The 17,750-nt window shown below is 31.3% G+C and overlaps 1 protein-coding gene and 1 long non-coding RNA gene across 7 annotated transcripts in view; one reads left to right on the top strand and one right to left on the bottom strand.

Annotated features, from left to right (window-relative positions):
• Window positions 1–17,750, bottom strand: part of CaMKII (Calcium/calmodulin-dependent protein kinase II) — a 111,771-nt gene that overhangs the window by 17,617 nt on the left and 76,404 nt on the right. For 3 of the 6 annotated variants that reach the window (XM_036367081.2, XM_036367095.2, XM_036367099.2), the window contains 2 exons: window positions 5,443–5,521; window positions 1,994–2,088 (listed from right to left, as the gene is read on the bottom strand). In XM_036367081.2, coding sequence (XP_036222974.1) covers window positions 1,994–2,088; window positions 5,443–5,521 — 174 coding nt within the window. The remainder of the gene's footprint in view (window positions 1–1,993; window positions 2,089–5,442; window positions 5,522–17,750) is intronic. The other 3 variants (XM_036367084.2, XM_036367096.2, XM_036367104.2) reach the window with 1 other exon arrangement.
• The window catches only part of LOC138858020 (uncharacterized), a 98,477-nt gene continuing 97,794 nt past the window's right edge, over window positions 17,068–17,750 (top strand). The window contains exons 1-2 of the long non-coding RNA XR_011397297.1: window positions 17,068–17,259; window positions 17,317–17,515. This is a non-coding gene — a long non-coding RNA (uncharacterized lncRNA). The remainder of the gene's footprint in view (window positions 17,260–17,316; window positions 17,516–17,750) is intronic.

Below are 17,750 nucleotides of genomic sequence, written 5' to 3'. Positions count from 1 at the left end.
GAAGCACTGTAACAAATAAAAAGCTAAACGCAACACAGCTGTGAATAAAGACGTAAATGAGATAAATAAAGAAAGACAATAGAATGAAATAAAACAAAATGAAACAAAAAGCTGACTCGGCACCAAAAATTCGAAAGTTTAAACTTTTTACTGCTGCACAAAACTGAAGAACATTTAATACTTTTCTTGCAGCTCCGAGTTAAAATCACTAAATATTGAACTAAATCACTAAAAAATCAATTAAAGTTTAAGAAATTTTGCAAAATTACACACAATAGTTCTTGAAGTGTTGCCAGCTTTTAATCATAAAATAAAATTATAATAAAGTTAAAGTTATTAAAACGATTTCGTCCATTTTCGAAGTGTGTGATAGGAGTGGCTGGGTAACCTCACATACCAAATTTGGTTGACATTAGTTGGATAGTTTCTGAGATATAGGATTTCACCTAAAGGTTGGTGGTGCCACGCCTATTTTACAATTTTTACACCTCCTCCTATGAAGCTCTTCGCTACCATCTTGTTGGAGAAATTTAATGGTTATGGCGCATTTATTTCGTCAGTTATGGCACTTTTAGTATATTTTAACACAACTATTAAATGGGGAATGGGCGTGGTTATTATCTGATTTTGCGTATGAAAAAGGTCTAAAAGTACTTCCTCTCAGCAAATTTGGTTGAGTTAGCTTTAGCGGTTTGGAAGATATATACATTAAACCATCTAGGGGGCGGGGTTACGTCCACCTTTAAAATAATGGGAAAATGTTATCAGATTATTGCATTGTCATCGGTCCTTGGCACGTATGCAAAGTTTCAAGTTGTTCAGACTTCTGGAAACAGGTGAAAATTGAGCTCTAAGATTCAATTACATACATACAACCCAAGCTAATAAAAGCGTATTAAAAATGAAACGCTATTTCGTTATGTACTCGAAGAACGTCCGAACCACAGCACGGAAAGACGTGAAAATTTGCACAGTAATTTGTTTATTCTATTTATTATTTATTAGACATCTCCTGCACCGTTATACACTATCACTACTATGTACAGTCGGTAAGTTATAGGTAAGGCAGGTTGCTGATTTACATTACGACTCACATATCACATTACAATCGATTCGGGATCGTAATCATTGAAGTTTGTGATTGTGTACTTGGAATTTTATTCGTCGTGATAAAGACTGCTTGCATTCCACAGAAACGGTAAGTACACCAGCTTCACTATATGTAACATGAATGTATTGTGCTTTTTTACGCTCTGTATGGGATCATCTATGTATTTATATACATACATATATAAAAAGAAATTTGGCTGAAAATTGGTTCGGAGGTAGCTTAGAATCTGGGAACGGATATAGGCAGTTATTATCATTTTTTCCAAAAAATTAAAACAATTCATAAATAAAAAAAATTATATATCAAATCATAATAATACAATACTTACATTATCACATTACAATCGATTCGTGATCGTATTTTGATCGTAATCGTTGATGTTTGTGATTGTATATTTATTCGAAGTGATAAATAATGTAGTATAATTTAATTACATCTTAGAAACAGCAAGGCGTGGGCGGGGTCTTCTAGTATAATATATTCTAAAAATAAGTGAACCTTCAATCATAGTTTGGTGTCAAAAAAAGGGGGTGAAATTGGTCGTTGAATTAATTTAGGTCCCACATAGTACATGTAGTGAGTTTCATTATTCTGGTATATTTGACTTATACGAAAGTTGAGTTATTCCTTCTGGCATACTTTAAGGGCAATTAGTGCTGATTTTCCTTCAGCCCTACTTCATCCAATATAGTGATTTTCGACTTTCCGATTGACTATAAACCGGTTAAGTTATTGTAAATATATAGTGGATAGCGAAAAATATTCTATTATTCATATGAAGCGTTTGACTATTACATTCAGATTTGACTTTTTTTCCTGAAGAATTGTATTTTTTCGATGTTTGCTAAAATAAATAGACATTTTAAAATTTTGGATAATTACCGTTCTCAAAGTAAAATTTATGGAAATCAATTCCTTCGACAAGGTTGCCTAAAGCTTCAGGCTCAAATGCAGTTAAGTGGGGATCGCAAATTTTCCTGAAAATTGTAAAAATAAAAATTATGTTAACAGATGTAAATATTTGTATATAAATTTTAAAAACTATTTAGATTTAGACAAAGAGTTTTTTTTTTACATTGGACGAATGAATATGTTGCTATAGAGTCTAATGCAAGAGTTTAACTTTAATTAATTTCTTAAAACTTCCTTTTATACAGGGGAAATGTGGTAAAAAAAATCCGCATTCGTTAAAACCGATATGTAGTATTCACTGCCCCAAGACATGGTATGAGCCACCAAAAAATATACTAAAGTATTGTGTTGTAGAATGCTGTCGTAGATGTGAATTTAAAATCTCGTATCGTGGTATTTGCTTTATAGCTACATGGTAGCCGCTCAAGACAAGTCGTGTACAGTATTTTTCAAATAATATTTACTTCCTTCATATTTCTTTTATTGCGGAGTATTTTAAAGCATTAACAACGCTTATTAACATTATAAAATGATTGGTTTAGGATTAAAAATCTAATTGGATTAAAAATAAATTATTATTTAAATTAAAAATTGAATCTTTTTATTTAATAGTAAAATTTAAACCTTAATTTCTCTAGTTCAAAATGGTAGAACACATAGTACTCTAACACGAAAAAATTTTAATTTTACAACAATTTCTTGCAACTTGTTGCTACAGAGTATAATAGTCACTTGGGTAAAAATCTAGTAACATAACGAATGAAATCGTCTCAATCGGACGATAACTTTTCAAGAATGCGGACGACAAATATGTGGACCGTAGTGCGTACGGCTGACTTTTTGCCGAAAATATCGGTCAATCTGTGTGGGTTGAATCTAGTCAATACTTTCCTTAGCCCCGATATACCTAATATTATATAAAGATTTTTGAACTTTCAGTCGACTTTATACCACATATAGCGGCCAATGTGCAAGTTATTTTAATAAAATTTAGAGAGCGTGTTTTTTTTTATAAACAATGTATATTTGTGCCTAAAATGGATAAAATCTGGAGAAAACTTGCCTTAGCCAGCATATAATACATAATATTCAGGATTTTGAAACGCCCGGCTGACTTTACTCCATATCTACTATGTTTACTACGCTTGAAAATAAGTTCTAAAGTATACCTGAGCAATGTTAAAAATTAATGCAATTAGCCCTTCCATTTCTCTGCCCACAACATATCCTACATAATGATTTCCAACTTTCCACCTGACTTTAAACCTTTTAGGTCGATCAAAATGTGTGATATTTTAATGAAATTAAGTGGACACGTTTTCTTAAAAGTTATAAAATTTTATTAACGGTTTGGCGCCCAATATAAACCAATTGGTCTTGGTCTAAACCTCATATCCCTAATATAATAAATTCCGATTCCTTAGTTGACGTTTTGTACATCAACTAAATATATTGAATTTAGCCTCTTGTTGGTTGAGTTTATATCACATACATCTCATGGGAGAATGATTTAAGTATAACTCTCGCTGACGGGAAGTGTTCAAATATCTTTGAACATGCTTATCATCAATAATGCTGAGGTAGTAAAAAACGTACATATAGACATAAACAAACATAAAATTATATGCATTTATATTTCAATACGCATGCATACATAAATAAATGTATGCATTGATAAACAGTGAAAGTCATCTGACCGGTGACATGACAGTCACAGCTGAAAAAATTGTATCAGTGCGCAGAACAAAGTTTCATTAATTTTCTTATGAACCTTGTGCAAACACTGATGTAAGCAAACGTATGTGTGTGAGTTTGCATCTCTCTTTAACACATGGGTATTCGGATATGATTCACTATATATCTATACTGCTCACTCTCGTGCCTTTTTTTGAACCATTGCTGACCATAAATCCATCAAACTAAAAAATTGTCAGTTATGACTGAAAAGCTATCATAGCTGCCATTTGTCAGTTATGAATGTAAATCTATCACAAGTGAAAAATTCTTCTGCGCAGTAGATAATATAATTTTTATTTCTTTAATAAATTCAAAACTTTTAATTAAAATTAGTTATAAAATAATATACGAGTACATAGATATAAAAAAGGAGTGCAACAAAAATATAATTAAATAATAATCTATGAAAAGTCATTTACACTTGATTCCATGCTTGCTCCTCTCAAAAGCTCTGCTGTACGTGTTTCTCTAGGTAATGGATATTTCGGAGTTAAAAAATGCCTAAATAAAAATGAAAATAACTAAAAATATAATTTAAACATAATATTAACTTGCGTATATTATATTTGCAAACTTCTTCGTAGTGTATTTATTTTTTTAACACAAAAAGACTTATTGCACAGGTAGCAATACTTTTGGTTAATCGCACGGAATAACAGCAACATAGGTATTTCCCAACTTCTCGAAACTTCTATGGAAATGTGTGCTGGTTCTTTTCGACGTATACAGAATTTGCTTTTGGAAACATTGACACTGTAAGTGGTAACAGAACTAAAGAATGCAGCTATTTCATTCTTATATATGTAAAACTATAGTTAGCAATATAAATCGCAAGGATCTCTTTTTAACAATAACAGTGACGGTCAATTGCCGGGAAAATTGGTACATTTTAGAGTTATTAACAGGAACAAAAATATAGTAAAAAAACTAAGAGAGCCTATGCCTTTCAAAATAAGTTAATATGACAGCAAATTTGATTGTAATCCTTTCACGATTTCGTCGAACAATGAAGTTGAACCCTTTCGCTACATTTTTTAGGTAGGAAGGTATTAGCCGGCTTTGATCCTTCCATGTTGCAAGAGTATGAAATGTTCGGTTACACCCGAACTTCGGCCTTCCTTGCTTGTTTTAATTGTTAATTATATGCTTGGGATTAAAATTTAATTAAATTAAAATTATCATTTAAAATTGAATAAATCTTTAACCCGGTTGGTGGGATTAACATTTTCTTATTTTTCATTACGGTGTTTGGGATCCCCTAAAAAAATTTTCATTATACATAATGCTAATTCAATTATTTGTTTACTGCATTATTTGCAACCTTGCTTCCTTATAATACTTTATCCGATCCTAGGAATCTAATAATTTTCCAACGAACGTACAAATTAATTCCATTTAAAATTTCAAAGAATTTCGTTGTACTCCATTTCTCTTTGTCATTTTACGAGTTTTTCAGCACATTTAAGCTCCTTCCCTTAACATAGGGATTTTTTTCTAGTACACTGAGATCAATAGCCATACAAAATACTGATTTCCGTATACGAATGGCCTTATATAAACGGGATATTAAATAATCTTCTGTCATGGAAAAAATTTATTACACTAGTATATAAGTTTTTTTTATAGCAATATGTGATATAAACATGCATACATAAAAATACATATATTAGTATTAAACTTACGTGTATCCATCGAAGTCACCGCTATTTATGGCCTCAATCAGTTGTTCAGTTATTTTAATTATCTCCTGACGTCTTGCTGCTTTTGATTAGATTAAGACCAAGTTGTTGTAATTGACAGGATTCGTGTGGAGCAATTTTGACGAAAATATATCCAAAACATTTTTGTGTACATTATAATCGAGTAGTTTAGGCAATAGTAACGGTAATTTTACATAATACAGATCCAGGTAACGTAGATTAGTATATTGAAATTATTCCAAATAAGTGGGTTTCAGATGACATGTTTAGTTGTTATTTAATAAAATAACAATACAGTTTGAGGATACCCAAAAATTTAGAAAATGGAGAAACATTATAAGCAAACTTTCATGTTAAAAACTTAATTCTTATATTATATATATGCGAATATATAATTATAACTACATAGTTAATATTCTTGTAGATATTATTTTGTGGTAACGTTATGTATGTGTCCATTATCTTTCTTCATATGTATGGATATTTGTTCACTAATTTATATCGGAAACCGACACTTAGAATACATACTAAATATTGAACTTGAACTATGAAGACAGTTAATTTTATAAAAACCAGCACTCTATTTAAATATTATAATTTATTTACATAACCAGTCTGAGCTTGTTGAATTTGGTATATGTATAAAGAATTGCAAAGCTTACTCAATTGCTATCCAACTTATGAGAAGAAAATAGGCACAATATTTACAAATACTTGTGTTGATAGCATTAATAGTTTAGATTTAAGATGAGTCTTCCTATAAAAAAATAGAAATTCGGACATGTACATAAATAGACACTACAATTATCATGTCAATTATGAATACGGTCTACGTAAACTGTAAGAAACGTAAGCAAAATTTAAAAATTGTTTGACATTATATTTAACTGCTGCCACTAACCGCGACCATACCGAAAGGCGATTGCTGCACCTTCAACCATATATATTGACCTCCATATAGGATCGTGATATTTAATGAACGGAACGCAATACATACATACTTATCACAAAATATTTAAATATTTTGTAATCCGGTTGGTTGATTGTGGATCGTCATACAAAGGAACCAAGTATTGAAAAATATAAAAATCGTGCGATTTTTAGTAAAAATGTAGTATTTATTTATATTTATATGCAAAGTTTAGTCTTCTCATATTTTATCATACCTTAGGGGTATGTATATCAACATAAAAAATAAATTGACAATTACACTCTACAAATCCGCGAAAGTTTAATTTTAAAATTCGTATTATTAATATAATTTCGCGTGTATTCTTCACAATGGTTCCTAACATTTTTTGCTCTAATGTTGTCTTTGAATGATTTTTCTTCAGAACCAAACATGCTAGAAAACAAACGAAAAATTAAACAAACAATAAATTAAAAAAACTTTTTTTTTATAAAACACGATTTATTACAAATAAATACTGTCGCGACAAGTATTGAACGTGTACTATTTACTTTGGATCTTACAATTCTCAATATGGATTACGATCCAATTTTCACAATAAATATTAAACGTGTTTCAGACGCCAAATAGTAATTGCATCAAAGATTTGACTTTGGAAGTTTATTTTATACAGGGCAGTAAGCGGAATACTATTCATACTCAAAATTTTATGCTTTAATAATATAATTCGTAATAGTTACACAATCTGCTGTTAAAATCGAACTGATTGTTGACTGGCCGTAGCGTTATTTTGGGATTATTTAGTCAAATTGCATAAGCATAGTTGTTTAAATGGTATTATTCTTTACCTTATGCGCCAAGGTACATGAGGGAAATATCGCTATTGTATGTATTAAGAAATAAAGTGCAATTTTTTGCATATATCGGATTTTCCAATAGGGATGATACGATTTTTTTAATTTTAATAGGTCATGATTTGTAATTTTTGTACAAATTATTCAATTTTGTTATCAAAATAATCGTTCTGCAATGCAACGTTTCGTGCGCTTTTGCCATTTAATGAACGTTATGGTTACGATGAGTGGTGCGGTAAATAAACAAAACTGTCGATTCTGGTGCGAAGAAAATCCAAAAATTATTTATGAACAACTATTACATTCATCTAAATTGACAGTTTGGTGTCGTTTTTGGTCTGGGGGAAATCATCGGTCCGTACTTCTTTCGAGAAGCTGATGACACTGTTACTGTGAACGAAGAGCGGTAACTAATTTTTTATGGCCGCAATTGGAAGAAGTTGATCTTGACAACATCTGGTTCCAACAATACGGAGCTACGTGCCACACATCACGTGCAACAACCGAATTATTTCGAGAAAAGTTTGGAGATTCGATCATTTCAAGAAATTGCGACATTGAATGCCCCCAAGAGTTGTAATTTAATTAGACTACTTCTTGTGAGGTTATTTGAAGTCATTAGTCTTTAGCAATAAACCAGAAATTCTTAAATTTTTAGAAGTAAGTATTGAACGTGCTATTCATGACATACGATTTGATTTAGTGGAAAAAGTACTTGAAAATTGGGTTCATTGAATTCGTTCCTGCAAAAGAAGTCGTGGAGGCCATTTGAGTGATGTTGTATTCAGACTTTAATTGTATCGATAGTAATTCACATCAAATAAAAACATTTGAATTCCCTTAAAAATTAGTGGTTTTTTTTTCTTTTGTACTTCACATCAAATAAAAACATTTGAATTCCCTTAAAAATTAGTGTTTTTTTTTCTTTTGTACTTCACATCAAATAAAAACATTTGAATTCCCTTAAAAATTAGTGGTTTTTTTTTAAATCATATCACTCTTATTGGAAAACCCTGTAGTACGTATAACTACTTCGTTAAAATACTAATTTCCCCAATTATATTTCTCCCAAAAACGACCAAAAAATGTGCATAGTAACGAACTCATATTGTTGTGAATAATAGTATTGTAGTTACAATGAAAATAACTTGTAAAGTTTTATAAAAATATTTAGAAAGGAATAGTACTAAATTGTAGAAAAATACACGAATATGACCTTGTAGGGGCAAACACTGTTCATCGAAATTATATTTTGAACTTCATTAACATTGTACGGGCAGGGATAAAGTGATGGCCCCCTCCTTCCAGTGCGATATCGCCTCAAAATTTGCGTTTTTTGTGACAATCAAAAATCATTCGTTTCAATTTTCCATATTCTGTTATTTTTAATATTTTACATTTTTCAGTATTGATGTTGAACAGCGGTTACAAATTTGGCCGTTCCAGTCGATCCAATTGCTATACGTTAAACCCAACCAATCAAGTCAACTGACGGATAGGTGATTTATGCTATCCATTTTAAGTGACAAGTCTCTATATCTCTGGTACAGGCATCAAAATAACAAAACAATCCTTTATTTGTCAAAATTTTTACTCAATTGAGATCACCTGATCGAAATACTTCCTGTTTTCCTGAGCGTTTTAAATAAAATGAATGTAAAATAAAAACTTTTTTACCAATATTATATAAATATGTTTAATAAAATTCGAAACATTAAATAATGAATAATTCAATAAATATTATTTTGATAAAATCTAGGTAAAGTTAATATTAAAACATTTTAATAACAAATTTATAGCATAACACGGCAACACGCTATACCAGATTTGAACCGTCTTTATTTCCTCATTTGAATGCAATCTTATCGCAATTTCTGTCGTTCTAAAAGCATTCTCCTCTGTATGTATTGGTAGAAAAAAAGGATTTGTTACTAGTGCGTTTGTACAATGTTCGTGAACGTTTAAAAGTTGAAAGCGTTTTAATCAGTATTCGTGATTGATTGGTGTAGTATGTAATTAATAAAACGCACTTAATTAAATACTAATTACATGCAGAGCACATAGTACATGTACAGTCAATCCCGGTTAGGTGCTACAACCAAAGATGCAAATTTTTTCTGCTAACATTTTACAATAAACACAATGCAATATGAGATCATATTGTTTACAAAGTCTGTGTGATATACGTGTAGGAAAATTAAAATTCTGACAGATGAATGTGAAATTTTGATATTTTTTTTTGGTGAATCGGAACCCAGCCTCCGAGCTAGGTAAAATTTTGACAACTTATAAATGTGATTTAGAGATATGCATTCACGAAGAACCAAATTTAGAGAAACCGTTGCATACAAAACATGAAAGTTTTGAAATATGATATTTATTCGTAAATATGCATTTATTTACAATATGCTATTAATTATTCTATTCAATACAGGAATTACACTTTCAATAGGAATTACACTTAAAATTATTGCCTTTTTCTCCATTGTTATTATTTAAGTAGGAAGTAAAAATAATAATATAATAGAAAAAATATTTAATAAACTTGAAATCAATATATACTCAATCTGTAAGCGTTGAGAAACGTGAGTTTGAATTTTCCCTTTTCAGAAAAGATAAACTTGCACAAATTTCGTTCACGTGCTGAAAAATATACTTAAAAGATGTAATTCTTATGTGAATATATACTGTTTTTTCAAAGGATTTGTTCAAATATAATATTAATATGAAGTAATAAATATGTATGCATATTTAATTCAAAGCGGCTAACACGTTGCCTAAAATTCTCAAATAATATCAAATCTTCGAATTAATGAATTTTTATAGTCTCATTAATATTGTAATTAGCAAAACAAAGTATTTGCTTTAAATTTTATTCATTTTGCGAATATATTTCATAGATCAATTACAAAATCACGAAAATTCAAACGACGTAATTGCGTTTGTTTTGAATTTCAAATGTCAAAATCTTACTTTCCATTTGGCACAGCAAAATTTAAAATTTGCTTACACCATAATAAATTTTTTCACCCCAACTCAACTCTGAAAAATGTTACGCCGCCAAAATAAATTTTGATTAACACAGGAACACATTGCATGTGTTTCAACAAAAAAAAAAAAATAAAAATGTTTGACGTAGTACATAAGAAGGGAAATTTGTAAGTAAAGTTTTGAACGAAGCACAAAATTATGTGATATATAATATGATATATATACGATATATGATATGATAAATGGTACTTAAGCGAGGCGTACTTAAAAAAATAAATTATATGTCTTTACAAAAAGGTGTGAGATGCAGTAAGACACAGGCAGAGAAGAGGGGACTTAGGGGGTATTCTGGTTTAGAAGCCCGAATTTTAGACTCTTTTTCGGACCTGATAAAAAACAGACAAGAAATTTTTTTACCATACATTTTTTATTGATATTTAAAGAGTACAAATTAATGCCGTACGGAATTTTTAAATATATAAAAAAAAAATTCCAAAAATCCTCTCGTAGTGCTATATTATAATGTATAAAGAATCTCTGTATAAAATTTCAAGTAAATCGATAGAGTAGAACTTGATATATCATTCACACTGCATCACACATACACGGCGCATCACAAAATTAGCTGTGACTCTTTTTTCTTTCGTTTATTCTTAAAGGTTCTACTACAATAATATGCAAAAACAAATCGATTTTTTTTTTAATTTCTAAACCAGAATACCTCCTCAAGAGCCTTTAAAAATGCTTTCAGAAATACATATGTATATTAAAATGTGTTCCCATAGGTTATAACAGTTTTGTTTACCTATCGGTTGTTTGTAACGCTTAAAACTAAATGGTAGATATAGAGATATATGTATATGAAATGATGACCGCGCAAATGAGAAAAAATTGAAATAAGTACCTATATGGATGGTGGTAAACGTTTTCGCTAGGACTCTTAGGAAGTTGGTATTGCAGATGGGCGGAATCGGGTCAAGTCACAAATTAAGATACAGGACTGTAATATGGTTAGAGAGGGGAATGGGCCGAACCTAATCCATTGAATTTACATACATATCTCACACTAAAGTTACATCTACCACGATTGATGAAAATTTAAAAAAAAATTAAGTACATACACTAGCCTTCATAAGTCTGCGCTCTTTACAAAATAACTCTTTATTGCTTTAAGGGGGGTCTTGTAACTTAAAAAAAAACTTTTTTTTTGTTTGTATTCAATTGTACAACTCACTAGGAATTTTTCCTGAAAATTTCAAGCCGATCCGAGCCAAATTTCTAGATATATAGGCATTTAAAGCTCGTAGTTACGGTCGACTCGACTGGACCAGGAGAAACTTTAAACGCGTCTTTCTCAAAACTGTTTTTTTGAAGTCTTTAGACAAATTATCTTGATGAACGATCTTCTGAAGCGATCGACTTGAAATTTTGCATATATCTATTAAGCATATTCGACTACTGCTAGAACAAAGGTTTTTTATCATTTACAATTCATTTAAAATTTTCTTAAAATCATTCGGTCATGCAGTAGCTATACTCACCTTTTAAATAAAAAACTTTGGTTTTTTGATTTCAGATAAAAATTACCTAAGATACAGTTACACTTTTGAGGACACTAAAGGCGCTGAAGGCTGATTTACAATTATCATTATACACACATACGTGTTATAAAAAAATTGAATTCTAATGTTGATACTTCAAAAAAAATCCTGAAAAACGACCTTATTTTAAGTTACAAGACCCATGTAACCCCTTAAATAATAAAAAAAATTTATATAGGGTGATCCATTTCGAGAAAATTCAAATTTATGGGACATTTTTTGGCATTTATTTTTTGAAGATTATCTCTTTCAAATGTTGGCCGCGGTTACGTCTCAGACGGCCCATTCGTTGAGTCCAATTTTCGATGACTCGTTCGAGCATTTCGACTGTTAACTGGCGAATAACACGCGTGATGTTTTTCTCCAAGGCCTGAATTGAAGCGGGAAAAGTCTAACGGTGTGATATCACATGATCTTGGTGGCCAATCGACCGGCCAAAAACGTTAAATTATCTGCTCACCGAAGTTTTCTCTCAATAAATTTATTGACTGATGCGATGTGTGAGAAGTGGCGCATCGTCTTGTTAAAACAAAATGTCGCCGAGATCGCGAGATTCATTTTCAGGCATCAAATAGTCGGTTATCATGGCGCGATAACGGTTACGTTCTCACCGGCATCATTTTTGAAGAAATATGAGCCGATGATACCACCGGCCCACAAACCACACCCAAACGTTGTTTTTTCTGGGTGAAATGTCAGCTCTTGAATCTCTTCAGGTTTCTCTTCGTCCCAAATGCGGCAATTTTGCTTGTTTACATACCTATTGAGCCAGAAATGAGCCTCATCGCTGAAAAAACTCGGGTCGGAAACGTCGGATCTTCTTGAAACTTTTCAAGAGACCATAGAGCAAAGCGATGTCGCTTGGGAAAGTCGTGCGGCTTCAGTTCTTGCACAAGCTGTATTTTGTACGCTTTCAATTTAAGATCTCGATGTAAAATATGCCAAGTCGTTCCATACGTAAGTCCGAGTTGCTGCGAACAGCGCCGAAACGACTCTCCACGGTCTTTGTGTACACTCTCAGCTACGGCCGCTATATTTTCTTCTCTGCGTGCTGGACGTGGTCTCTTCGGTTAAATATTATCCAATAATGAATCCTGGGTCTCAAGATGAATGATAAACGTTGTTCAGGCGTAAGTCTTTCCATGATGAAATGCCAAACAATACTAAACAAAATAACATGACAGCTTGACACGACTTACGCGTGATCTGTCAAAAAAAAATGCGACGCCGTAAATAACCATAGATAACGATAGATTCAGATCTAGTTATTGTATCGTACACTCGACGAATTTAATTAAAAAATCATTTAAGAAACAATCTTAAAAAGGCCTTAATTTATACATATATTTTTAAACATTTTGCGGTTTTAATAGTAGTAATGGAGGAAAAGCGAAAAAAATTAAAAAGGGTTAAAAGCAAAATATTATTAAATTGCACAATAAAGGTCTAAAGTAACTCCAAAATAACATATACCATTTTATAAATTGCACATTAGTTCGGACAATTATCCATAGGCCATAGGCGTTTCAATCGCCAGAAGAATTTTGAAGGAAGCTGGGTATCAGAGACGTATTGCTAGTAAAACCCATATAACACATTGTGCAACCGACCAATGTGTATTGCTTTCGCAAATAAACACTTAAATATACCACCAGAGTCTTGGAATCTATTTTTATTATGTGGCATAAGTATGTTTATTATCTTTGGCATTAAAGGACGGAAAATCCTGTTTAGAAGCAAATATTATAAGGTTGTGGCTTCTTCATAACGTCCTAATACAACTGTCCACTCTTTCGTTTTTCGTTCTGCAAAGTTTTGAATAATTGTCCGAACTGATGTGCACTTTCTATCAATGGTCTATGTTATTTTTGGTTAATTTATATCTTTATTGTACAATTTATTAATATTTTGCCTTTCACCCTTTTAAATTTTTTTCGCTTTTTCTCTATTACTACTAAAACCGCAAAATGTTTAAAAATATATAAATTAAGGCCTTATTAAGATTGTTTTTATTATAAAAATGAGTTTTTGTTTTAATTCGTTGGGTGTACGATAGAATAACTAGAATTGAAACGAGATGAGCGTACACTTTTGACACATGAATTTCTTTGGTGCAGCAACAAAAGTCCAGTTATCTACGGCATGAGTTGTATGTGTGGCATGATTAATGAGCAATGACTCCTAAGATTTGAAGCAGTAAAGAGATATTTTGCAAAGGAGCGTAAATTAATAAGGGCTACTTACTTGCCTTAATACACCTGATGCAGATTAAGTATTAAAATAAACTATATTTACTGAAATATTATATTAACCCTATTTTTAAAATAAGGATAATATTATATTGCAATCACATTTAATCATTTAACGACAGGGTAAAAATATTTAAGGTATTCACAAGGTGCCACAATACAAGGGAGCCACAATATTCAGGTAAATTAAGTTGAAGAAAAGTGAAATATAAAAAAATTTGTTGTTTCTGTGGTTGGAAATGATTTTAATGCAGTGTAAACCAAAACGCCGCCGTTCAACATAAAGAAAGTTTTCTCAAAAAGAAACTTTAATTTTATTTTTGTCACTTTCTCATGGCATTTTTGTATTCTTAATTTTTCCCTACCAGCTGGTGAATTGAAGAAATTTTACATAATATGACGTACAACGATTAGGGGTGCTCACAAGCGCCGTATTTTTGAGACTATTGAAATACGACATATGACATAAGACAAAGCTTGTGAATTACCAAATTTATTTACATATGATCCAAATGTCCATTTACCTTTCATATACATATAAGTATACATACAACTATTGATAATAATAATAAAGATAATTATTTAAAATAAAAGAAACTATTGCTATATATATAAGTATATCATAATCATATCACAACGTTTAATCATCCACTTAATTGACATTTGTGTAGACAACAATTTTTTTTAATATTTTACTCCTATATTTTTCCGAATAATTTCCTATTCCTTTTACTAAAACTATATCATTATAAAAACTAAAAAATTTAGCGGTTTTGCTTGCAATTTCACTGCTTTTCTACGTTGCCTTTTCTCATTCTATAATAAGTGCGGCTATCCGTATTGTACGCATCGATGTGCTGTGTTCTTATACAACCTCGCAATAGGGATAATGGGATGCCCAACATAGGACAAAATAATAATTTTTGGGAAATTAAATTAAAATACCCATCATTTATTAAGATTAAATATTATTATACATGTATCCGTTAAACATATGCAGAAACTTTTTATACTTTTTTTTTGTAATTTTGTGATATACTAAACAATTGATTTTTGAACTTTCAATACGTAATCAAAAGAATAAATGTATTAGCTCGCAATTAATAAACGTTTTTGAAAATTTTCAATTGAAAATCAATACCACTTAGCATGACATCACAAAAGATATCGTCACATACATTTCAATTTCGCGTTTTCTTTCATTTTCATTGTTTTCCAATTTTTGTTAGTGATCTTCAACAGCAGCACAAATCTCTCTGTTTACATATTTTTCTGTAGGATTTTAATCTGGCCGTTTCTCTTTTTCCAATTGCTAAACGTCAGACCTACTGAACTTTGACAGTTGCGTGAGTTCAGTAGGTTTTGACGTTTATCAATTGCGCTCTCATTTCCATTGAGAGAGGAGTTGGGCATCTCTTTATCTCTGCTTGCACAATGTGGTTTGGACGAGAACAAACACCCGTCATCGAATATGAACGAAGCATTTAATGCTGACACGAAAACGCGTACATTCTAATTTAAATACATAAGTACATACATATGTATGTACTTCTAAACGTCGCTACCAGAGATAAAGAGATGTCCAACTCATCTCTCACTGGAAATGAGAGTGCAATTGCTAAACGTCAAAACCTCCTGAACTCAGGCAACTGTCAAAGCTCAGGAGGTCTGACGTTTAGCAATTGGAAAAGAACGGACGGCCAGATTGAAATCCTATAGAAAAATATGTGAACAGAGAGATGAGAGAGATAATTGAAAAACAATAAAAATGAAAGAAAACGCAAAATTTAAATGTGCAGATACAATTTTTTGTGATGCCATGCTCCGTAGTATTAATTGTTAATCGAAAGTGATAAAAAAACATTTACTAATTGAGAGTTAATACATTTTTTCACTCTTTAAGTATTGAAAGATCAAAAATCTGTAGTTTTAATATATCACAAAATCAAAAAAATGGATTTAAAAAGTTTTTCCATATGTTTAACGGATACATGTATAATAATATTTAATCTTAATAAATGTTGGGTATTATAATTTAAATGCCCAAAAATTATTATTTTGTCCGATCTGGCCACAGTCGAAAATGTTGGTGCTCTCACACTGGAAAGAGTTGGGCATCCCATTATCTACGGTCGCTACATGCATTGATATGTGCGCTTTTACATTGGGACTCAAAAGAGTCTCATTTTTTTCAAATTCTCTTTTGGTGTCGCTCTGTGCATTCACACGGTCAAAAAGAGTCCAGCAACTCGAGTCTAGTTTTTCTGCATTCCTTTTCACAAAATTTTCGTAAATATTTCTGCGGTTCGACTGCGCAACACTTAGAGCGTGTTGGATATTTCATTTGTATATTGGGATGGTGGTCCCACATTTTGCTTGCAATGAATTAGCATGAATGTGGTAGAACAATATGCCTAATACCTACACGCTTAATAGTTTCAAAGAAATACTTAAGACGGGAATTCCCTAATCCACCAGAATGTATTGAATATCCGCTACTAATATTTTCAAGGCCAAATTTATAACAGAAATTTCCTAATCTTTAATTATTAAAAATTCATAATTTCATTACTCCGCATTAAACATTCATAATTTCTTTACTCCATAATCTATATCTTAATTTTCTCCTTATTTACAATTTTTCAAAATATTTCTATTGTTCTTTGCATACATATTTGCATATTACATACAAAAAATAGATAACAGAATTCAAATTTGCGAACGAATTCATTTGAAACCGAGCGCTCTTGCAACCATTCAAAGAATTTGTAACTGAAAAGGAATGCTGAAAAGGGTAGCAGCGAGCTGTTACGAACAAGAACACAAAGCGTGCCACCCGAACACAAGTGGCACGGTCCCTTCGTCTTTTCTCGTCGTCGCCTCGCACACAATAAACTGGTTTGAGATTCTTTTGAGTCCCAATGTAAAAGCGCACTATATGAAGCACAATTCTCTTGCTCTTTAGCTCAACTCTTTAACTTAGAGATAAATCTATTGATATAAGTATTTACATATACATTACAACATGCAAAATCACATTCTCTCATAACAAGCAGCGGACATGAGAGAACAGTTTACAAAAATATTAGAACAAAAGAAAGCTTGTGAGTAGTAACGGTCTCTGAATTTTTTAACTACTGAGTAAAGTATTACAATTGAATATACAAATTTTAAGGATCAATCTAATATAAAAAGTAACCACATACCAGATATAGATATCCGTCGTAGTTTTATACCGAATCTTTTTTTAGGCCAAACCGTGTGCCAACCGGTAGAAAAATTAAGATTCATACAAATGAAAATGAAATTTTAACATTTCTCACGGTGAATCTGGACGGCAGGATTTAACCCAGCTTAGGAGCTAGGTAAAATTTTGACAACTTATAAATGTGATTCCAGATATGCATTCACGAAGAATCGAATTTAAAAGATCCGCCGAATACAAAACATGTAAGTTATAACATATGTATGTCATTAATTCGTAATTATGCATTGATATACATATGAGTAAAAACACGTCAAGTGGACCCCCCATTTTCCACTTGATCATCGAATTTTAATGTGAGTATTTTTTCATAAAGTAGTCATCATGAGCACGTAATCCCCCGCTTATTTTTTTTTAATTTTAATTAAAACAACAATTTTTTTTTAATTGAAAATTTTTACTACTTTTAGTTAAAAAATT

Source organism: Bactrocera oleae, chromosome X (assembly GCF_042242935.1).
Source record: "Bactrocera oleae isolate idBacOlea1 chromosome X, idBacOlea1, whole genome shotgun sequence".
Taxonomy (NCBI): Eukaryota; Metazoa; Arthropoda; class Insecta; order Diptera; family Tephritidae; genus Bactrocera; species Bactrocera oleae.
This window is presented reverse-complemented; position numbering and strand designations above follow the sequence as displayed.